This window comes from Sus scrofa, chromosome 1 (assembly GCF_054392235.1).
Source record: "Sus scrofa isolate SSC_HxYL_T2T_F1_AM1 chromosome 1, Sscrofa_HxYL_maternal_Yorkshire_Landrace_v2.0, whole genome shotgun sequence".
In the NCBI taxonomy this organism is placed as follows: Eukaryota; Metazoa; Chordata; class Mammalia; order Artiodactyla; family Suidae; genus Sus; species Sus scrofa.
Window position 1 is genome coordinate 17466390 of NC_139383.1, and position 25296 is coordinate 17491685.

General features: G+C 44.3%; 1 protein-coding gene across 2 annotated transcripts in view; it reads right to left on the minus strand.

The window, feature by feature from the left end:
* Positions 1 to 25296, minus strand: part of SASH1 (SAM and SH3 domain containing 1) — a 205029-nt gene that overhangs the window by 147453 nt on the left and 32280 nt on the right. For both annotated transcript variants that reach the window (XM_021072069.2, XM_021072066.2), the window contains exon 2: positions 9433 to 9561. In XM_021072069.2, the coding sequence (XP_020927728.2) occupies positions 9433 to 9561 (129 nt within the window). The remainder of the gene's footprint in view (positions 1 to 9432; positions 9562 to 25296) is intronic.

A 25296-nucleotide genomic window follows, 5' to 3' on the forward strand; every position in this document is an offset into this window, starting at 1 on the left:
TGGAGATGTGAAACCCACACCCCAAGGAGAAAGGACATACACATACAAACAAAAATACCCTTTGAAATCACAGCTGGAAGCCTGTCTTCCTCTTGGCATCTTTGTTAAGAAGCCATGTCTCTGCTGTCGCAGACATTAAAAAATAACATACACCCTCGGAAACACATCCAGATGTTCACGAATATTCATGATGTGCTTCCAATCTGGTTTGGACTTGCCCTTGATTTATTTTTGATTAAGTTCCATCAGCTTCTGCTCGGGCCCATGAGATGGATGGCCCTGCTGTACCACGAATTTTGAACATCTTCATAGCCTAAATAATTGCAGAAAGTCTCTCAAACTATCCCTTATAAATAAATGATTTACGTACAAGCCTCAGAATAAGCAGAGCTAGAGAAATTGGTTTGCTCTTGAATCCGAACTCGAGTGCCACTGCTAGTTGATAAATTAAGCCTCCATTTCTGATGCACACGTTGACATGTGGTGGGGTGGGGGAGAAGCTAAAATCTGACATTCTTTTCTGAGTAATATCATGAGACATTAAAAGGAAGGCAACAGCTGTGCTCTGAGGGTACTAAGATGTACTTTCTGACCACTTAAGTTTGTGTTCTTTCAGACAATGTCTGGTTGAAAAGCCAGAATAACTGACCCAACGACTTGGAACAAACCAGCCAACATTTTACCATGTTGCTTTCTTCTATTTAAAACACTTGAAACGTCCAAACAGAAAAAGTAAAATAAAATAAAAAGCAGCTCCAAATCAAAAACTACAGCTGAAATGGGTGTAGTGAGCTTCTCAAAAGAAGTGGCCAGAGAAAGGTCTAGTCAATATTCTTGGTGTTCTGGGCCCAATTCTTTGTTCTCAGTCGTTCTGGTTGGTGCCCAGGAGCTGTGGTGAGATTCATCTAAAATATGGACCTAGGAGTTCCCGCTGTGGTGAAGCAGGTTAAGGATCTGGTGCTGTCTCTGCAGCAAGCGCAGGTTCCCTCTCTGGCCCAGCACAGTGGGTTCCATCCCTGGCCCGAGAATTCCCATATGCCATGAGTGCGGCTGAAAAAAGAAAAAAATTTAAAACAAAAGAAAATATGGACCTATGACATCTGGAGGCCAACGCCAGATGTGTGTATCAACACCAGCAAAGGCTCAAGGTCCTGCTTCAGGTGACTTCCTGTCCAGGCGCTGGCTGCACACATCCGCCTGATCCCACCCCAGACGCCCAACCCTCGCCATCTCAACCACGCCCAGCCTTGATACACAGCCTGACCTGGGCCACTCCGACTTTACCGAGGGCCTCAAACAGATCTTTGGCCATATCATCAGGTGACATTATAGATACAGCTGTAGAAACTCACTCTTAGGGCCTGAAAATAAGGAAGCGGGCATCACATGCCTTCACATTTTGTTTCACGTCAAGACCATACTGTGTGCTACAAATTAGTATGTTTAAATAGTCTCTAATTAGTTCGTGATTAGCACAAATAAATGACATGGTAATCTTCCACATGCAAAGTGTCTAATTGTTAAATGTAAACATTGAGCTCATGCTACAGTTTCGGTAACCTGGGTTTAATACATGGGGGCAAAAAGGCACCTGGCCTGGGCCTCACTTCACTCTGAAAGGTCCCCATTCCAAAAACCAAGACACTCCTTTTCCCTCCAAGCCCAGATTCTGCCATCAAAAAGCGGCCTCTTATACCTTCATTCTTTGACTTTTGTCCTCAATTACTGTCAACTTGATTAATATTTAGGAATTCTCTCCATTTTATGTAAATGAAAACTACAGAGCTCAGACTTTTTTCCTTTTCTGGCAAGCACTTGTATTTTGAGCAGAATGCTATTTTGGTTTTTAATCCCCCAGGCACTTTGTGTTTATAAATGCAAACAAACAAAAACCAGGCATTTCTGAAAGCTCAGGAGCAACACCAGAAAAAGCTAATGTTGATTCACATTTGCAAAGTCTGATGAAGACCTTTCAACTATTATATTGTACTTAACACATCTAATATGTCCGTTTCCATCATTGGACAAGGGGTCTACGAGGTCTCTAAGTTGAAAAGGATGGAAGCACCCCTAAATTGATCATAAAAAGTATAATATAAATCGTCTTAATTATGAGAGGTAGGAGATGCCAAGATCAGATCTGGCCGCCAAGAGACCTACTTAAGTCCATGTTAACATGGTGCAATGTACAAAAACTGCTGATGAGATTGGGACTGGGCATTTGACTACAAATGGGACTTTGTCTGAGAGGAGCCAGAGCAGAGCACTGTATTACCATCTGGCTTAAGACAGAACGCCTCGGTGTATTTTGACAGCAAGTGTGTGAATCCCACAGCAGAATGCGGTTCAGACTCCCTGTCTAATGCCCACTGTTTGGGACTGCAATCTGCAATTCAACAGTAGCCCAGAGCTAGCAAACAGTGTCCATTAAGACAAAATGAAACCAAACAAAAGCAAATGCTCTCAGTGCAACAGTTGGGCTTTAGCGGTTGAATATTTAAACTCAGGACAATTTGCCACACACAGACCACCCACCTACTGGTCCTGTGGGTGAGAGTAAGAATGGAAGGAGCTTCTAGGCTCCTGGGGCACCCAGGCGCTGAAGTAGGGGAACCCTTATCTTTTCTTGAATTATGTAGGGAGCTCAAAGGTACAAGAAACCTGTGTGCCACATGCTCTGCTATCTCTAGCAAAGAGCAAAAGAGCAGTCAAGAAAACAAAACAACCTCCCTCCCCTTGCGCCCCCAGACAGGATGGACTACGTCCTCATGACTGTGTGAAGCCACGAGGTTACCTTGGCCCAACCAGTCGACCATTGTGAAACGGCAGTTATTTTTGTTTTGTCTCGTGAATGGTGATGAATCAGAACAACATTCTATCTTTTTACATAATTCATAATCCAGGGACCTGTGAAAGGACAGCATGTATCTTTTCTCTGCACATCTGTTTAGACTTTAGGTTCCAGCCACAGTAAACTTCTCAATGGCCCCTAAAAGCCACATTTTCTCTCTCATGTTTGACCTCTTCACTAATTGTAACCTCTGCCTTAAATTACTCTGTACTGTCTACACCTCCGTCCCCAACCAGATTAATCCTCTGTGTTCTTTATGGTGGGCTTGGGTATCACCTCCTCCAGGAAGCCTTCTTTGACTTTCCTAACCTGGGCCTGGGGCTCTTTTATGCACTCCTGCACAGCATTTTAATTGGCTGCTTACTTGTCTAAAGCCCCCACTAAATTGCGACGTCTTTGTGGATGGGGAACACATCTTTATCTGTATTTCTGGAATAATAAAGTCTCAGATACATGCATGATGCTCATTAAATAGTTTTAAATATTTACATACACAAATAAATTCAACAAATATTTATTGAGCACCTATTATATGCCATGCACTGTTCCCAGTGGAAAAATACAGAAAGGCCCAAAACAGACTGACAGATACCTCTGCCCTCAAACCAGGATTTACTGGGAAGGGATATGAGGGAATTTTGTGGGGTGATGGCTGTGTTCCCTGTCATGCTGAGGTGTGGATGACATGGCTATATGCACGTGACAAAACTGGATCGTAGCTAAGACGTGTGCACTTCAATACATAAATTTTGTATTTTTCATCATTCTCTTAAATTTTATTGGAGTATAATTGATTTACAATGTGTTCATTTCAGGTGTACAGCAAAGTGACTCAGTTATACATATACATATATCCATTCTTTTTCAGATTCTTTTCCCATATAGGTCATTACAGAATAAGGAATAGCGTTCTGTGTGCTCACAGTAGGTCCTTGTTGGTTACCTATTTTATAAAGAGTAGTGTGTATATGTAAATATACAATACATAAATTTTACCTAAGAATTTCTTTTTCATCTTTTGTCTTTTCAGGGCCCACACTCACGGCATATGGAGGTTCCCAGGCTAGGGGTCCAATTGGAGCTACAACTGCTAGCCCACATCAGAGCCACAGCAATGCCAGATCCAAGCCGAATCTGCGACCTACATCACAGCTCATGGCAACGCCGGATCCTTACCCCACTAAGTGAGGCCAGGGATCGATCGAACCTGCATCCTCATGGATGCTAGTCAGATTCATTTCTGCTGAGCCACAATGAGAACTCCCTCACAAAGAATTTTTTTAAAATAACAATTAATCAGGCATGAAGACTAAAGGTGATGTGAGAAAGGCAGGATGCCTTGAAACTGGGTAAAAGGCACAGTTATTTTGTTATATTATGGTATCCATACATGTTTGAAATTTCCTAAAATAAAAGCGAAAAGAAATCTCTGCACACCTGTGAATAAATACTAATGAAGTACGAGTAACAGATACTTCAGCATCACTACAGGAGCTTTTGAATCAGGAATAGAAAGGAAGGAAAGGCAATAAACAGTTATAGGTCACTTACAATGACGGACCAGGTCCTTCACAGCAATTTTCTCATTTAATGCACATAACAACTTTATGAGCTATGTTTAGCCCCTTTTATAAATGGAGAAACTGAAACTTATAAAGATTAACACAACTTGCCAGCAAAGTGCAACAGCAAGACGTGAACCCCAATCTGACTTCCCAGCCTCTTTCCATCATGTCTCTCACAGCCTTCTGCCACTGTGACAACCCCAGTGGCTAGGACGCCAGCTAGGACTGGGGTGGGAAGGGTGGAGTCGGAGGAAGCCCCAAGAATCACCTCTAGTGATGAGAAACACCAGTCTTGCTACTTCTGTCTTAGTCTAGAATTATACCTTGAAGATTAAATATGAAAATTGTAAGGAACAATAATTATGTCCCAGAATCAATCCCTACACCATCAGCAATGATTCCCTCTCTTTTTTTTTGGCAGGGGTGGGGGGTGCATATCTGCAGCATAGGGAAGTTGGTGGGCCAGGGACTGAATCCTTGCTGCAACTTTGACCAAGCCACTGCAGAGACAACACCAGATTCCTAACCCACTGTGCCAAGTGGGAACTCCATCAGCAAAGGTTCTGATATCACATGTCTCTGGGATAATATGCAACAGTTTGATTTATATCCCGGTCCTTAAAGACCTGGGTGAGTCTTGCTGGGATCCCGGTTCCTGGTGCCCACACAGATGTACTAAGGATTCAGCACAGAGATCCAGCGTCATTAACAGTTCACTAAAGTGGCAACCTCTCCATCAGGGTTGGGCTACACCGACCACCACACAACCTTGTTTCTGCCAACATCCAAGCAGACTCAACCTCAAAGATGCCAAGGAAGCTGACATGGCCAGTAATAAGAGGCTGCCTTGTGTGGTGCCATGGCCACCTCTCCTGGCCATGGTGTTACTTTGACAGATGTCAGACTCGGCATCACGAGAGATGAGCCCATTATGGACTTGGAAAGCTGCTGTCATTTCCAAGTGCAGCGTCTCGCCGCCAAAAAAACACACAGTGCTCAGGGATATGCCAAATGCATGGAAATATGGGCATCTTCCCTGCTGTTCACAAGCACTAATGTCCTAATCCCCAGCAGAGGCAAAGGCTGTGGTCCAAACACACGGTTCCTTTAGGGCCCATTTGGTGCTAAATAAAAACTTTCACCATAGTTAGCAATGTGAAACATAATCCCTGCTCATGCTGTTGAATTTTCACCCATCTGTACTCTCCATGACCTTCAACTAAACTAACTGGCCCCTAAAGCACTTCATCAAGTAAGTGCTTCATTCCGGCCAGGAGCCGGGTGACTAGTCCTGGAAAAGTAGCTTGATATTCAGTCCAGAAAGTTAATTACTAACACAATTATCCAAAGCCTTTATTTTTCAGGGCTAAGTCAAGCATCTCTGTGGGCAGGGTGACTTTTTGGCTTGCTTGTTCTCCAGGTGACATGTAATTAGCTTTTAAGGAGGCTGCATGTCGGGAGTTTACACAGTCAAGCATAAATACCTAAGATCTGTTCTGTCTCTAGAACATCTCGGTCCTCCAGATTCACCCTGATTTGAAATGAAACAAATTCATAAAACCAATTTAACCCATCACCCCAAACTCTCCATCTTCAAGGCTGTCTCCAATGACTTTTTCTTTTTTTTTTTTGGTCTTTTTAGGGCCACACCTGAGGCATATGGAGGTTCCCAGGCTAGGGGTCCTAACTGGAGCTATAGCTGCTGGCCTACACCAGAGCCAAAGCAATGCCAGATCCAAGCCATGACTGCGACCTACATCACAGCCCATGGCAACGCCGGATCCTTAACCCACTGAGCGAGGCCAGGGATCGAACCCGCAACCTCATGGTTCCTAGTCGGATTCGTTTCCGCTGCGCCATGATGGGAACCCCCGATGACTTTGTCTACAGCAGGAACAGCAAACTTAATGCTGTGTTTTCCCTACAAAATGTTTCAGGCTCCTAATGTTTTCCTGTTTCCTCTTCGTGCTTTTGGTGGATGATTTCTTCTCCAAGCCGTCTCACCCCTGCTTTGGACAAGGCCGCTTCCTAGCACAGAAAAAAAGTATTAAGCTACAGGTCCTCAGACCAGAAGCTGCCCCAACAGCCAAGCAAGGCAGAAGTTTGTGTACTTGTCTAAAGGCAGAGCTCAAAATCTAGAAATACAAGTAAAATGTGATGCAGTAAAGAGGACTCTTCTGGACGAAAAGTGACAGCTTTTTAAGAAATGAATTCCCAAAGTTCCTGTCATGGCGCAGTGTAAACGAATCCGACTGGGAACCATGAAGTTTCAGATTGGATCCCTGGCTCCCTAGGTTAAGGATCCGGCGTTGCTGTGAGCTGTGGTGTGAGCTGCAGACGCGGCTCGGATTCGGCATTGCTGTGGATGTGGTGTAGGCCAGCAGTTGTAGGTCTACCCTAGCCTGGGAACCTCCATATGCCAGGGATGCGGCCCTAAAAAAGACCGAAAAAAAAAAAGAAATGAGTTCCCATCAGGACTCAATCTGTGATGAGCTAACCACTGTGAGAGGGAAGTTTCCTGGGGTCACCAGAGTTGCATGCAAGGCCTGAAGGATGACCTTAAAATACCTCTAACTTCCTATTCCTGAGCCATGTGAATGCCCTGAAATACAGCATCTAACTTAACCTTCAGCACTTGCCTGGAATCTCACAGGAAGAGAACTTGAATAAGCCTCCTGAGGACCTTACTTTTTGCACGAACTACAGTTTAAAGGATGAAGGGGAGTTTCCAGCCTGGCTGGAAGCAGCTCCTGTCAATTTTACCCACCGACATACTTCTGCATCTTTGATGGGAACTCATTTGGCTCCTGTGTCTTCTCCCCCCACAATTTCTTTTGCAGCTCTGGAATACAGCACACAACTTGGGCCCATCCATCTACATGGGAAGAAGTTAGTTACCCCAACACCAAGCAGGCTTCCTTTCCTACCGAGAAGCTGCCTTTCAAGAGTCCCAAACACCATTGAGTCATTACGGTCACTCCAATGCTTAATCGGCTAGAATTTGGGAAAGAACAGTTCAAGGTCACATCAAGGATAATCTGCCAATTCACAGCCATTGTTCCCTGCACCATGAAATGGACAAGCAAGCAGACAGTGTGCTACCAGACTATTATTCAAGGTCAAAATCATCACATTCAAGAACTCAGTGCAATCATTAAATTGCCATTTGGTGGCAATCTTGCCAAAAGGAAAAGCCTTTTTTTCATTAACTGTGCCTCAAACAGGAAAGCCAAAATAATTTTAACAGCATCTTTTGCCACATGAGGATACTTTCTTAAAAAGAAGGAAATACCCCCACCCGTGCACACACACAGGGGGACAAAGTCAGAGGAAAGGAGCTCTTGGTAACAATGACGCTATGTGCTTGCCTGGGCCACAGTGTGGCTCCTGGGGTGATGGCTTACTGCCCCCAATTGATGCTTCTTGGCCTCAATCGATTCTATTACACTAACTCCCACCTATGTTGAACACTAAATCAGTGAACAAAAAGGAAAAAGGATCAATACTTATTGGACAGTTATGATATAATGTTACTCCTGACCTAAGAAATCTTTACGTGGATTGAGTTAAGGAAAGAACCACAAGTGCCTTAGGGTGCCAGCATCTTACTTACAGTGGAAGTGAATCATGTCTACTTATGGAATATACAGCAGTGACTCCTAAACCACTTGTTGGGTCCCTTACCCAACAGGTCTTTTAGAATATAAAAGGAGTTATTAACAAACGAATTATCTGTTCCTAGTTACTAATTTTTTTCATCTCTACTTTAAGGAGATTATGGGGAGAAAAAAAAAGATGCAATTGAAGCAGCAGTTTTCAAACATTCTTTTTAAAGGCAGTTACCCCTTACTCAAAACAGATCCAAAGAGTCTCCTAATATATAAAAGATGCTCAAAAAGGAAATGGTCCAGATGAGGAGACACGGAGGGTTGAGCCTCTTCTGCCTCCCATTCCCGACGTGGTCTTGAGGTCACCACAGTGAAACAAAACAATGTGAAAGCACTGAACCAAAATGAATCCCAGACCTACGGAGCAAATTTAAATTAATAAATGCAGATGTTTCAGTAAGATACTTTACAATAAATGTACAACACAGAAATACTAGCACACACAGAGACCTAAGCTATGTATTTACTATGTATCATGTGCAAGTTCAAATGCACCTCTAATCATACACATAAAGGTCTTTACAAAACAGACAAATGAACTTCAATGCACCTGAGTGAGAGAAGAGAATATAGCCATGAAAAACAGTGATTACAAAGAGGTATTAACAACACGGAAGAATTAAAATAAAATGTTAAGTCAAAAAGCAAGAATTACACTGCTGATATAAAAATACCCAGAAAGGGAGTTCCCCTCATGGCTCAGCGGAAACAAATCTGACTAGTATCCATGAGAACGCAGGTTCGATCCCTGATCTTGCTCAGTGGGTTTAGGATCCGGTGTTGCCGTGAGCTGTGGTGTAGGTCGCAGCTGCAGCTCAGATCCCATGTTGCTGTGGCTGTGGTATAGGCCGGCAGCTATGGCTCCAAGTCCACCCCTAGCCTGGAAACTTCCATATGCTGCTGGTACAGCCCTAAAAAGACCAAAAAAAAAGCCCAGAAAAACACTGAATGGAGACTTGCTAAAACACTAAAGTGGTTACTGTTAGGTGAGAAATTAGGGAGGTTTCCTGCTTCTTTAAATTTTATTTTGTTTAAAACAAAAAGAAAAAGGAAGGAAGGGAGGAGGGAAGGAAGGAAAGGAAGAACTAGCCTAGATCTTTTGGCTTAAAGTCATTAAAAATGTAGTCTTTTAATGAATACAAAAATTTAATCGTTATTGCCCCAACCAATACTCAGACTGAAACCCACAGAACTGGATTAATACTTTGTGGATCTGACGTTTTCATCCCAAACTAGCGCAGCCTCCTGCAGGGTACTGGCCACTTACAGCTGTTAGAGGGCCCCAGAGGGGACGCTGGACCACAAGCAGCCCGTCAAGGCAAGAGCATCTTCCCAGTGCCCCACTCACCACATCCAGGTCCTGAGAAACCCGCCGTTTCCGCAGCTCCTCCATCCTCTCGCACACGTCGGAGAAGCAGGTATTGTAATAATCTGCATACTGCTGGGCCAGGTCATCGATGTTTCCCAGGGAGCCGTCCTGAGGGTGACGAGGGCGGGGAAAAAAAAGAGCAGAAGACAAAGGCGGTTGGTCAGTCCACCTGCAAACGCCCCATGTCACCTAGTCTCCCTCCACGTAGCGTTTATACCACTAACAGCCAGGATTTTTTTTTTTTATGGTCCATTTCTTAGTTTTATTCGTGTCATTGATCTATGTTGTTATCTTTTTAAAAAAATTCTTATTATAGTTGATTTATAATGTTGTGTCAATTTCTGCTGTACAGCAAAGTGACCCAGCCATCCATATATATACATTCTTTTTCTCATATTATCTTCCATCGTGTTCTATCCCAGCAGACTGGATATAGTTCCCTGTGCTGTACAGTAGGACCGCATTGCTTATTCATTCTAAATAGAATAGTCTGCATCTTGGGGTCAGCAGATGCAGCCTGGATTTTTAAAGTGGTGAACTTGTGCCTGGCTAAGGTTTACACTTGACACCTCCTAATCCTTAGGACAGACCTAATTTCCTCACTGGACAGATGGAAAAACAGCTACTCAAAGAAGGAGAGTGACAGCCCAAAGATTCCAGGGCTACCAAGTCAAGAAGCCAGGTCCCCAGCTCAGGAATGTCTGGTGCCAAAGCCACGGTTTTAACTCACACCCCCGCCTGCCTTACAGGGACATGAAAACCCCCTCAGCGGGTGTAGGGGAAGGACACTGTCAGGGTGAGGCTCCCTTCCGCCTAATGAGGGGCTGCATCAGAACCTCCAGGGAAGCTTTTGAGAAATCCAGGTGCCAGGAGGTCCCCTTGGGGAGATGCTGATGGGAAGCTGAGAAGGCAGAAGCCAACAGCGAATGGCACATCTGGGGCACACCTGAACCATTCCTCCCACGAGACCTCAGAAAAGCACGAAATCGTCTTCCCTATGTTGTTCAAGTACTTGCAAGAGGACACGTACAAATTCACCTACATAAATAAGGAAATCTGTCGGTGATTCTCCATTTAGGGAAGGGCCCGGAAGCTGCTCTGGAGCCCGCATCCCCGAGGTCACACCCAGCTCTACCGCCACTTCTGGCTCCGCGGCCTTGGCATGTGTCCCCATCTCTGGCAACACTGGAACAATAACAGCACCTAACAGCACCTACCTCCCCGTGAGGAGTAATGATGTGACATGAAACCCTCAGGGCGTGGGCCCTCACAGCGTTCCTGGCACATGGTCAGTGCTCAGTTAATTAGCTAATAATATTCACTACAAGACAATGTTTCAGACGATAGTCTTCCTTCAGGGAAATTGATTCCAGAGTCCATGTTTGAACACATACACATGGGATGACAGCAATGCTGTGTACAGTTGGAGGTTTATGCCGTTTCTTCCAGTCATTCTTTCATTCTTTATTCAGAGAAGCATCTCCCCTGCCCCTTTGAAAAGGATGCTTCTGCGATGTTCCTTCTTCAATGTAAATGAATGACCCGACCAAGGCAACCAAGGGAAATGATTTTAGCTAGATAACCAAGGAAAACACAAGAACTCCTAGACAACTGAAAAGGTGCACACCCCTTTTCCCTGTGACAGACCACCGGCCAGCCCTGTCCCACAGCTAACGTCAGCACGACACCCTGAGCAGCATGTGACTGACTGCAGGGCACACGTGGATGCAGGCAGAGTTTAGAGTTCTCCAAAAACCTTTCTGCTGAAGACCTCGCCGCCCTGGTCAGGAGGCGTGGTCAGAGCAAGACAGCATCTCTATGCTTCTTTTTTTTTGCACTCACTGATTTCACAGAACTAAGGGAGCGGAGAAACCGAAATGGAAAGAAGTGATTTTTTTTTTTAGACAAGAGTCTTCCTTTCTCACCAGTAAAATGTATACTATGTTTGAAGGAATTGCTTCAAAGTCCCCAGGATAGAGTGAGGGCTGGGGCTCTTTATAAGAACAGTAGGATGTTTGAACATGTCTAGGCAAAAGTCATTCCCTTGACTCTGAGATGACAGGCTGGATGGAGACAGTGGAGGTGGCAGGTGCCTACCGGCCCCTTCAAAATGTCTATTGTCAAGTTTACGGGAGGGAAACGACAGGATGCCAAATGCAAGTCTGCTGCTAGCAGCCGAGGAAAGGATCGGAGTGCTCGGCCTGCCCGTCTTTGCTTTACTGCCTTCCGTGGAGGTGAGGTTCCTGACACACAGCATCATAAATCAGATTATGATCCGAAGGTTTGTCCTGACTCGTCTCAACTCAACAGCACATGCCCTGGGGGCCAGAGCACAACAATCTACAACCTCCTCCTGACTGGTTTTCCTGTCTCCTTCTCCATGTTGCCTCTTCTGCCCTGGACCCAGCCACCAAAGTGACTTTGCAAAACAGGGGTCAGACCAGGTCTCTCCCAGCTAAGAATTACTCATTCTGCCCCGAGTAACCCCCTCTGCAAGCAAACCCCAAACTTACCAGCCTGGCGTTCAAGCCCCTTCATCTCTGCACACTGGAGAAGGGGACTGAGACCTGCCTACCGGGAGAACCAGAGGAGACAGAGAGCAGCAGACTGCCCCTGCTCTACATCAGGCAGCAGTTTTCTCCCTACTCCCCACCCTTAACAGCAGGAGAAAGTACTGGAAGAAACTTTAGGAAAGAGCAAGGGCAGAAGAGCTGCTTCCATGGAGCATCTATTCCAACCACCAGCTACCGCCAGCTAAGGGCCCACTGAGGCTTGGGCTCGAGTCCACCACTGCCTTGGCCAGTGGAGAAGGATCTGCACAGTTCCTAGGACAAAGAGAACTGGGCTTTACCTTTAACATCATGGTACCCGCCTTCTGCTGACCCAGGAGGCTTGCTGACACCTCAAAGACCCAAAGCCCTCACCATCCCAGTTCTCTCCAAGGGCCTCCAGGTTTTTTAGCTCCCCCTCCAGCAAACATTGGGACGCATCCAGCAGCTTCCTTCGCAGTGAGGGATGGAAGGTGGAAGGGACACGACTTGCCACAGTGTCACCTGAGAGCCCTTCTTTATGCATTATTACCCAGATCCTGCCACTCCCTGCAGCAACTGGGGCTCCCAGAAGATCCTGGGCTCTTGAGAACTATCTTGGTCTTGAGGGTATGAAATCACCGTCATTGAGAAACTTCTGCCTTCATCTCTCCAGGAGATGAAACATACCTGCCATTCCTAACCAAATACAAAATCTGCATCTTCTATATGTGAGTGAAGTTATGTGAGGGGTTATATCCCCACACTTCCCCATGGCTTGCTCTTCTTAACGGAAATTCGTATCTCTCTCTCTCTCCCTCTCCCACTCTCTCATTCACAGAAGCGCTAAGAGTTGTACTGACCAAGCTAAGACACTCCAGCCATGATTGATGACTTCTCAAAAAGAATCAGCCTTCTGGTTTACGAACTGTATGACTTAATCACAATCCACTACTTTCTTGGACTGATCAAGCCCACCTGAAAAAGTTGTAAAAATAATTACTTATGTAGTTTTGTTCAAATCACTTTCTTTCCCTTTTCTCTCTCTCGTATATCCTAGAACACCTATCTTCAAAGCCAACTGTTCACTTCTAAAGTTTCCTAGTTGCTGATCAAAATTTTTCTTACTAGTGAAAAAGTTTAATTCCCTATTCCTCACTCGCAATCACTCAGAACTCCCCAATAGTTCAGGGGCCTAGAAAATAGCTATTGCTCATGAGGAAGAAAGCAGCTGTTCAACACAACTCAGGCCAAAGACAGCAAACATTTCACACCCTGCAATATCCACTCCTCACTTGGTGCTCAGCAGATAATCACTTAGAACAGGGTGGCACAGCTGTCTCTTACGTTTTCCCAAATCACTTTCCAGATGTGTGGTAAGTCCCCATAATTACCGCTTTCATCGGTCTCCATAATTTAAATGCCAAGAAAAGCAAAATAATTTTTTAAAGTCTGTGTATGTTTGTTTGTTTGTTTTCTTTTTTCTTTTTTTGGCCACCCTGCAACATATGGAGTTTCAAGGATCACATCCAAGCCGCCGCTGCAACCTACACCACAGCTGTGGCAACACTGAATCCTTTAACCCACTGCATCAGGCTGGGAATCAAACCTGCATCCTGGCGCTGCACAGACATGGAGGATCACATTGCACCAGAGTGGCAACTCCTGTATGTTTATAAAGTAGGTCTTCTCTGCCATCCCCAGAAAGGAATTTTTTTCCAGCCCAATCAAATGGAACCAGAGAGCCACATGATGAGTATCTCTTGACCCACTCAAAATCTGTGCTCTTTCTGAGCTCCAGGACTACCTGGAGACCTTCGCCTCCTTTCTATCCAACTCGTTCTTATTCAATACAGACCTATTCAGTGAAAATATTTACTTCTGTTAAAATATTTGCAACTTTAGTCGGTAGGTAATTTAAATAATCCAGCTGAAGTTTCAATAGCACCACACCTAGGACATTTTTGGGGGAAATGCGAAGTTCATATCTGACTCACCACCCTGCAATGCTAATGCCAAGAGGCATTGATGTTACAAAATAAACTTCTAAATATATTGTATGATGTTAAACTATAAATATTTATATTCGTTATAATAAATACAATTACTAAATGCTGAAACATTCCTTTTTCGACTTATTTTTTTTTTTTTTTTGTCTTTTAACGTGTTAAAAGTTTCTGCTGTAGAGTGTATTGTTTCTGTCTAGTCTGTTTCTCTTCTTATCCTCCCCCTTTGGTTCACAAACATTAGGCTGAAGCAATAAGATTCAAGTTTAGGAAGGGAGGAAAATCTTATTTCCTCAAAAGAACTTTTCTAAAGTAAATTGTGAAATCCTGCGTCACATTATCTTTTTACAAGAATTTTCCCATCTCTGTCTTAAAAAAAAGAAACAAACCTGAAAATGATACATGAGAATTCAAGTTCCCTCCCCATTTCTTATTATAGAACCAGGTCACAGCATCTTTCTAAGACCATCCGTTTTACTTGGCATGAGTATGAACTTAATTATAATTTTTCCACAAAGCCAGAGCACAGATTTATACCAAACCCCCATCTTTTTTTTATACAACCAACATAAAAATATAGAGATAAGGAGCACTGTACCAAACAATTCAGATGGGGTGAACTGCTGTTACAATTAAGGAGAAGAGAAGCAGAGCACTGTTCTCTCAACAACTGATTTAATAGTATTTCTGATATTTATCCCAGTGTACTTCTATCGCTGGAAAATGTAAAAACCAAAAGAACCATGAAAACAGAGTCATTTGTACCATTACTTTTGTTATTTTTGCTCTCTTCTTTCCCCAGATGTCATTTACACTTTAGAATATCTTGACAAGCTTAAGGGGGAGAAAAGAAAAAGCAAAAAACTTCTCTGAAAACACCAGGAGACACAATGCAATCTGTACTGCTGTATGCAGATTAAATGCAAATGAATGCAAATGAACTTGTGGTCCTGCTATTTTATGTATCTATAAAGACAGAGCCTCAAGGGATAACTCAGTGTGTTGCTCTGAATCCCCAAAGTTGAGGGGAGGGAAGGGAACAGACTCATGGCTCATTTATTTAATGCATCTCTACCTTTCCTGTGTACGATAGTAAGTAATATATGACATATTTTATGAAATATAAACTGTATGTTATATATTTACCACTGCACACTATTGTTTGGGAGAGGAATGGAGATAGATTTGTGTATATATAAAATAAGTACATCGGTTCCCTACAAGATAAACCCACTGAAAGAAATCACTACAATACAACAAAGCCTGATTTCTTGACTTCACAATGTGTTCTCACTTTTAATTAGCTTGTTTACAGATTCTAAGGTGATAAACAATATCGGCCACCTTTCAGGTGAAATTGCTACTTCCAGAAAAAAGACTTTAATTCTGGTTGCCTTGTTCAGCCTCACTGAATCCGTGAGATGTCACCGTTTGCACCAGCTCGGTCATCCCATTCTGCTATCTTTCTGGAGAGATTCACTTTATCTGTAATAACTGATCTCAAATATTTTCCTCCCAGATATCACTCCCAACATTTCCTCAGATGGTCTGCGCTGAAATACAGTTCATCTCAGGAAAGTTTTTTTTTACACCTAACAACCAAAAACATACACTTAAAGGGACAAATGAGGTCATTGTAGTGGTGAGGAAGGCCCTGGGGACACACCCACGGGGCAGGTGGATGGAGGAGGGCTGATTTCACATCTTCCACTCCCCTCCCTCCCAAACACCCAGAACTTGCCAGAGCCTATGTCTAAGTCTTCCTTTGGCAAATATGATCTTCTGCTTTTGCTTTTGAGGGCTGCACCCACGGCATATGGAGGTTCCCAGGCTAGCGGTCGAATTGGAGCTACAGCTGCCAGGTTACGCCACAGTCACAGCAAAGCCAGATCCGAGCTGCATCTGCAACCTACACCACAGCTCACAGCAATGCCAGATCCGTAACCCACTGAGTGAAGCCAGGGATCGAACCCGCATCCTCATGGATCCTAGTCGGGTTCATTCACTGCTGAGCCACAAAGGGAACACCTGGCAAACATGATCTTGGAGGCCCCTGCTAGTATGCATCCGTGGTCTCCAGTTAACACAAATCCCTTCTCAAAGAAGGAGTGGCCTCACCAGCACAGTACTGACCACACCCTCCTTCCCAACAGTCTCAGCTGCTGCTTCTAAGGCAGTGGTCTTCGAAAGTCTGAGGGAAAAAAACCTGAAAAAGAAAGTAGTGTATGGAACCTCCTCGGTATAATGTAATTATTTATGAATACGTATATCTACTTACGACTATAAGCACTTATTAATATAAACTATATCTAAATATACACAGAGGAGCTCCCACTGTAGCATAACAGGAGGTGGTGTCTTGGGAGCACTGGGACGCGGGTTTGATTCCCGGCCTGGCACCGTGGGTTAAGGATCCAGCATAGGTCGAGACTGTGGCTCAGATCTGATCGCTGGCCCAGAAGCTCCAATATGCCCCAGGGCAGTCAAAAATTTTAAAACACCGAAGCAGGCTTTTTTTTTTCTTTAATGGCCATACCCACGACATATGGAAGTCTCCTGGGCCAGGGACTGGATCTGAGCTGCAGCTGCAACCTACATCGCAGTGCAGCAATGCCAGATCCTTTAACCCAAGACACTGGGCCGGGGATCAAACGCTCACCTCTGCAGTGACCCGAATCTTAACCCACAGTGAGAACTCCAAAAATAGGCATTTTTAAATAAGATAAAAACAAGTATCAATAAAAAGTTCTAACTTCTTTTCTATTCTCAAAGGAGAAGCATCTGCAGTGGTATTTACCCTGCAGATCATGACCCATTAGGGCTCAAGGTTGGATCACAGAAGCACAACCCATATGGAGGAATGGAAGTTGCTGAAACAGTCTGTCTGTACAGCGGCTGCCTAGGACCAGTCATCGCAGGTTGGCCAGGCTGGCAGTTATAAAGGAAACTGGATGTGGAAGGGCAAGGACAAAACATGAGACCACAGGAACCACGAAAACAACTGGAATCCACATCTGCTTCTCATCAACTCCAACCCTGCTGCCATGGGTGCCCTACAGCAAGCTGGAGCTCTTCATGATGGCTCAGGAGCCCCAGACAATGAAGGAGTTTTGGTACGATGTGGACTTGCTGGGAGTCCGGGCACCACCTCACATCAACAAGGTAAGCACGGAGTTGTCGCTGTGGCTCAGTGGCTAATGAACCCAACTAGTATCTATGAAGATGCAGGTTCAATTCCTGGCCTCACTCAGTGGGTTAAGGATCCAGCATCGCCGTGAGCTGTGATGTAGGTCGAAGACGTGGCTCAGACCCAGCACTGCAGGGGCTCAGTGGCAATAATTCTGACTAGCCTCCAGGAAGACACAGTTTCGATCCCTGGCCTTGATCAGTGGGTTAAGGATCCAGCATTGCCATGAGCTGTGGTACAGGTCGCAGACATGGCTCAGATCTGGTGTGGCTGTGGCTGTGGCGTAGGCCAGCAGCTGTAGCTCCAATTCGACTCCTAGCCTGGGAAGCTCCATGTGCCGAAGGTGTGGCTGGTAAAAGACAAAAAGGAAATAGAAAAGTTTGAGATTTTTAGCAAAAATGTTATTATCAAAATCTTACACATGAACTGGTAATCCCTAATTATTTTCTGGGAAGGGATTTGAGCAGCTTGGTCTAAAAATGAACAATCTCAGTTTACAAGCCAAGGAGAGGAACAGCTACAAAAAAATTGGATGAGGAGTTCCCCTCGTGGCACAGTGGTTAACGAATCTGACTAGGAAACATGAGGTTTCGGGTTCGATCCCTGCCCTTGCTCAGTGGGTTAAGGATCCGGCATTGCCGTGAGCTGTGGTGTAGGTTGCAGATGTGGCTCGGATCTGGCATTGCTGTGGCTGTGGCGTAGGCCAGCGGCTACAGCTCCAATTAGACCCCTAGCCTGGGAACCTCCATATGCCAAGGTTGCGGCCCTAGAAAAGACAAAAAAAAAAAAAAAAGGATGAAAAGACCTCCTCCTCATGGGAAGAGTGTACGCTGGCATCTTTGCCATCAGAATGATTGTCAGGTGTGATCAAGAACGTGATCAGGCTACAAAATTATGCTCTTCAGTCATCGACACCCAATGGGATATTGCATTAATACTAATAATGTTTATGGAACACCTATGACATCCCGGGTGTTATGCTAGGTGCTAAGTACACAATATAAACCCCAGAAACATGAATGCTTATTATTCCTGGACAGAAAAGCAAAGTAGGTTCTTTAGTTTATTTTAATGGAGTCATACGGTTAAGTCATGGAAACTTGGTGAAGGGATTTACTAAACTGTGTGCTTAGTATAAGGTCTTTTTGGAATCAAAGGCTTGTAGAGATTGTATTTGCTGGGCTATCGGTGGCTTAAAAGAACATTTCACAGGAATCCTCGGAACTTGCAAACGTGGGGAAAGGCTGGAGTTTTGACAGTTTGTTCTAAAAAGGTCAAGTACAGAGTCACACCTAAAATGGACATGTAGATTTAGCAGATGACAATTTTAGACTGAATTAATTTCTCCTTTCCAAACTGCCTGAACTTAAGAGAATCACAGAACAGCAGAGTGAGCTAGTCGGGTGGGAATGAAGTCAGAATTCAGACCAGATTCACGGGTTTTGATGAGCATGAATCATAATTTCCGCCTTCTCTGGCTGCCCCTGGCACATGATCGCAAGGATAAGAGAATTCTCAGGCATTAGACCAATAAAGATCTGATTGGGAAAGATGTAATCTATAGAAATTTGGAAAAGAGTATACTAATCTCAGAACAATAAAGAGTTCCCTGGTGGTTCAGTAGGTTAAGAACCTGGCATCGCTGCTGTGGCCCTGGTCACTGCTGTGGTGCAAGTTCGATCCCTGGCCCCAGGAACTTCCAGATGCCCCAGGGCACAGAACTGCCCCCCCCCCAAAAAATAAACCCCTGAAATTTCTGGTTATGATGTTAATTAAAACTTGTATGACATTGGAGTTTGTTTTATGACAGTTATATTCTGCCCCAGCTTGAGCAGAGTCAGGTGCAGTGTTAACACCTGGAGTCAGAGAACTTGACTCCAGCTAATTTCCATGAACAGCGAGACTGCTGATTGAGATTTGGAAGCCCTGATGACCTGATCAAACCAAAGGCATCGTGCTTATTTATCACCGTTCACTGTTAAAGCGCTAGTGTTGATTCAACTCTTTCTTGGTTATGTTGCCAAAATTCCACATTTTTAAAAACAGGCAGGTTAACACCTCAGCAGTGATATCAAGAAAAATTCACATGGCTTCCAAACCTGAGGACCGAGAACACATGACCCAGTACTGAAAGGCTCTGAAGCTCTTCATTTATGCTTTGGTTACTCTCAAAATTTCCTCTCCATCTCCTTAGCTGTAGACAAATGCCTATGCCTATTCTTCCTGGATATTCAGTCCAAACTCTCCACCCCCACCAAACTTTTATTCTGGATTCCAGAGCCCAGAGACCATCATTTACCCCATTTCAGCCACGCCAGGCTCTCAAGATCATTCACTTAATCCCAAAGTTAAGAGGTCACTAGGTCTTAGAACATGTCATAAGTAAGTGCTAATATAATTATCTCTCTCCAATTGCTCTCAATGTCTCAAATGTCTCAAAATGTCTCTACAGCTTAATCCCTGCAGTGTTTCAAGCCATCAACCAAGGTTCTCAGCTATTTACTCCCTTCTCCAACCCCATCTCACTTACAGCCCACTCTCTACCCCATGTCTACTGTAACTTTCAAAACATAAATCTTGAAAGCTATAAACGTCTCCCAGTGATGATCTGACAAAGTCAGTCTGTGGCTGACAACACAAAAGCCTTTTTATCTGTACTCTGTCTGCCTTTCTAGGACCCAGCCCCACCCCCACTGCCATTGGCTCCACTCTCCCATCCTTGTACCAGTTGATCAAACTACAAGCAGCACTATACCATCCCTGCTCCCCTCACACTATTTCTTCTGCCTGGAACACCCTCTTCTCTCCACTGACCCTGCAGACAGCAGCCAAGGTGCCACAAGGGCACCCGACCTTCCCAACGCATCAGTTAAACCACACCACCCAACACAAACAGAATGTCTGGATGTCTGTGACTTGCTTCAAAGTCCTGGGGGGAGTGGAAGGTGCAGGTATAGGTGAAAACAAGGCTGGCAGTGACTGATAGCTGTAGCACTGGAATACGGGTGTTCTTTAAAATATTCTAATTTGATGAGATCCTGCTGTGTAGCACTGGGAACTGTATCTAGTCACTTATGACGGAGCACGACAATGTGAGAAAAAAGAATTTATACATGTACGTGTAACTGGGTCACCATGCAGTAGAAAATTGACAGAACCCTGTAAACAAGCTATAATGAAAAAAAAAGCATTATACAAAAAAATTTTTAAATAAAATAAAATATTCTAATTTGGTATGTAGCTGAAATCTTCAATTTTAAGACATTGTTAAAAAGTGACTCCTGAGAGTTCCCTTGTGGATCTGGTGTTGTCACGGCAGTGGCTTGGGTGGCTGCTGTGGCACGGGTTTGATCCCTGGCCCAGGAACTTCTACACGCCATGGGCGTGGCCAAAAAAAAAAAAAGTGACCCTTCCTCATTTACATGGTTGTTGCCCCTCAGAAACTTCAAAGTCCTTGAAAGCTGGAGCTGGGTCTTACTTCTGCAACCTCAGCACCTAACACCATGACAATGCCTGACGCCTAGCAATGGCCTAAGAAATCACCATCAAATATATGAATGAATGAAAAGAGGGAAGGAGGGAATAAATGGACGTCCGTAGAATGATCTCTCCCCTTCCCGAGGGTGCCAGGTAACATTCCCTTAGTAACCAAGCAATGACATTCCGTCAGCGAAGCCGGCCTTTTCACACATAATGGTGACTTTTCAGTCTCAATCTCCCTGACCCACCAACTTTACAACGGCGATTCAGTCTAGTGAGTAAAACACTCAAACACAAAATCTATCACGGGAAACAATGACAAATGAACTGGAGGAAGGGGTGGGACTAACACATGTAATTCCTCTGAGTCAGGCCACAGCCTAACCTGTTCCCAGAGGAAAAGCTCCTGGGTGGCTGAAGGGTGGGTGCAGAGGTGAGGCAGGACAGGTGGCCAAGAGACAGAAGGGGACCCAGGTGTGAAGATTCTTCATGTACAGGAATAAATGATTTCTAATCCCCTCCACTTAATGCTGATAATTCTCAACATCTTGAGGTCACAGACCTTGTTGGAACCCAATGGAAGTTTCTCACATCTAAGAGATTAGAGAGACTGTTCCTTGGTGCAATGGGCTTAAGGTCTAGAGGCTACAGGCTACAACCTCACATCCTTCTTATATCCTGACAGAAAAAGCAATGATGTGTCTGGAAACAAACATGGTGCCTTATATAAAAAGGCATTGAACACATCCAGAATTTCTGGTTGAGTCCTCCACATTCATCGCCTGCCAGGGACACCAGTAGGAAAACACACCTGGAATGCAACTGGCCCGGGTGTTATAAGAAAGCAAATACTAGAGCGATGCCGTGGCCTCTGAAACAGGCACACTGCCCTCTTTCTGGGGCTGGGCTAGCGTAGGCCGAAGGGAAACCTCCTGGTTCCTATTTACTGGACACATTTTAGGGCCCTTCGACTCATGTGACACCAGCTGGGTGGTTTCTTTCCAAAGGCAGGGAGAAACGAGTTTACCCAGTGCCCTGGGAAAAGTTCTCCCAGGGCTCCCCAAACAGTTCTTCATCAGCCACCTAGCCCCCTCCACGCACATTTCATGACAGCTGCTGGCATTTGTTCTCTGAACAGCTCCTTGTTCTCCAGGACACTCGAACAACAGCCATCAGGGGACTAAGGGCTTCATTCAGGACTCAAAGGCCCCCTTGTGAAAGTGGGGTGAACAGAGAAAACCCAGCTTCATCCTGGACCGCATTCTGACCTGTCACATATAGGAAAAATCAGATTCGAAGAATGTCAGCCCCATAAAATTACTCCTCTTGTTCCAGGCACATGCCTGAGTATCACTGTATCTGTGTCTATGTATCTGAGTATCTACGGATGTAACCATGTAAAAACTACATGACAAGACAGCCATCCTTTTATTTCAGGGGGGACGAGTTCTCTCTTAACTACATCATTTCTCCTCAGTTTTCATCATAAAAGACTTCCATGGTCGCCAAGAATATAATAACATCAAAGCCTCTGAGAAAGCGTCTTAAGCACTTGGATCTGTTCCTACTCTTAGATTCAAAACACCTTGAAAGGTGAGAGTGAAGATGCTTTGCTTTGCACCACATTCTATATACATGCTTACAATGCAAACTTGACAGGCTTCTCACGAACTAAGGGAACAACCAAAATCTAAGGCGAACTGACATCGCTCTACACCAAGCCAATTATCACGAGGATGAAAACACCCATTTTTCCAGTTTGCTCTCAAGCCAAGAATTTACTAACATCATCACTGACTCCTTCAAGACACCCACAGTTTAAACTTCTAAGGCACACTTTACCGAAAGAGCCACTGACTTCATCAAAGAATTAACATTTTCCCTCACATCTGTCAGAAGGGCCATCCTCAAAACGAACACATATAACAAATGTTGGTGAGGACGTGGAGAAAAGGGAGCCCTTGCCTACTGTGGTGGGAATTTGAACAGGTGCAGCCACTGTCGAAAACCGTACGGCAGTTCCTCAAAAACCTAAAAGCAGAATTGCCATATGACCCTGCAGTTCCATTCCAGAATATGTATACAAAAACATGAATTCAAAAAGAAACGAGTCACAGTGAGGGTACTTAATACCACTGAATCATTTGACTGGTTGACCTGAATGGTTAAAATGGTCAGTTTTTACAGCACTATATACAATAGCCAAGACACGGAAATAACCTAAATGTCCATCGACAGAGGAGTGGATAAAGAAGATGTGGTAGGCAGACACAATGGAATATTACTCAGCCATTAACAGGAAAGAAATACCTAGAAATTATCATGCTAAGTGAAGTTGGACAGTGAGACACCAACATCATATGCTATCACTTACATGTGGAATCTAAAAAAAGGACACGACACAATACACTTCTTTGCAGAACAGATACTGACTCGCAGGCTTTGAAAAGCTTAGGGTTTCCAAAGGAGACAGGTTTGGGGGGTAGGGGGATGCACTGGGGGTTTGGGATGGAAATGCCATAAAATTTGGTCATGATGATCGTTGTACAACTATAAATGTAATAAGATTCATTGAGTTAAAAAAGGTCGATTTTATATTACATATAAATTTACCACAATTAAAAATTTTTGTAAGATTTTGTTTCCAAAAAAATCCAACAAAACAAAAAGAAACAGGTACCCAAAAGTTCAGAGTAGCCCTATTTACAGTGCCGAGATATGGAGGCAACCATCAACAGATGAATGGAGAAGAGACCTGGGGTGTGTGGGTGTGTGGGTGTGTGGGTGTGCGGGTGTGCGGGTGTGTATACACACACGCAAGCGGAAATATTACTCAGCCACAAAAAAGAATGAAATTTTGCCATTTGCTACAACATGGATGGACTTGGAAGGTATTATGCTAAGAGAAAGAAGTCAGACAGAGAAAGACAAATACTGTATGATATCATTTATATATAGAATCTAAAAAATAGACGCTGCACGCTATGGGTGTGGCCCAAAATAAAATAAACGACAAGACTATATTGTACAACATGGGGGAATGTAGCCGTTAGATTATAATAACTATAAAGTTCTAACCTTTAAAAATTGAGAATTACTATTTGCACACCTGTAACTTACCTAATATTGTACATCAACCATACTTCAATTAACCAAAAAATTAACATTTTTATCAACTCTGAAGCCAAATCTTGTTTCTTCCAACAGTTTTAGAGGTCAGCGTTCGCGCTGACACAGCCCCTCCTTCTTACAATAAAACCCTCTCGCTAAAGGACATGAACCAGTTAAAACACGTCTACCACCCACCCAAACTTTTCTAGGCTTCTCAACTGTTGTATAAAAAAGGGACAATTTCACTTTCTTCTCTGTGATGCAGACAGAACACATTTTTATGTTAATTGTTTGCCCCATGGTGGGGGAAAGCCTACAAAGAAAATTGCATGTGTGATCAAGCCTCTTAAAGGGCTGCCCCGTTTTAAAAGGCTGATTCTCTCAGGATGGGCTGTGCGTTTCCATTCGCAAAGCATAGCAATTTAACAGCTCTGGGAGATCAAATACTGGGCGGCCTCTTTTCACCCCTGTGCACCCTCAGAACACAGCAGTTGGACAGATCCTGTTAGAACCCAAGTTGAACCCTGTCCCTCTGCTCGAGGGCCCCATTCAGGCTCCCCTCTTGCTCAGAGTAAAGGCCTCCATCCGCCCCCCACAAACCGAAAGACCCTCCCCAGCTGCCCCCCCCTCGCCTCACGCCTCTCCCAGGCTCACTGCCCGGACACACGGGCCACCTCCTCCCTCCTCCAACACTTCAACCCTGCCAGCCTCAGCCAGGCCTTTGCAACGTGCTGCCCCCTCTGCCTGTTCCCCTCTTCCCACGGTTACCTGCCCTCACCTCCTGCAGGGAGGCCGGGGCCAATGCTGCGACCTCCCTCCACTACACACGACCTCTAACCCCATGCTCTGCCTTATCTTTCTCCTTCCACGCTTTTTTTTTTTTTTTTAAATGTTGGTTGGGTACTTTCATTTTTAAAATTGTGTATGACACATCTTTTCCAGCCTCTCTCCCCCAACTAAAGTGCAAGGTCCATAAGGGCAAGAGATTTTTCTATGAATTTTGTTCCCTGTCCAATGTTAAGGACAGCGCCTAGAAGACCCTCGATATGAACTGACTGAGGGAATGAATGAAATGAAACGATCGAGCCACGAGCACTGTGCTAGGCATTCTGCTCAGGCCCTTGGGGAGACAAGTATAAACAATTCAGATGCTACTCTGATATTTTCATTTCTTTTTTCTAAGTACCAGATCTATTCCTCAGTCCTCAGTCTTGGCAAGTTTTAGCTTCTAACCCCCCCCATGACTTCATCATAATTTAAAAGGCCAATATGAACTATGCGGGTGCCTTTTGTATGTGTATCATCCTGTTCTCTTTGTATGGTATCAAAAGAAACAAATGGAATATATAGTTCAAGGTGTTAATTACATCAGCTTATTAAACACAAACTCTCAAGACGAGTAGGTTCTAACACTTAGCACTTTTATGTGTATGTAGTTTATTAGCTTTATGAATGTGAGAAAGTCAAAGGTAGTGAGCATAAGATTGCAAAACAGCTCAGACCAAAGGAAAAGTCTTTCACTTACATGGAC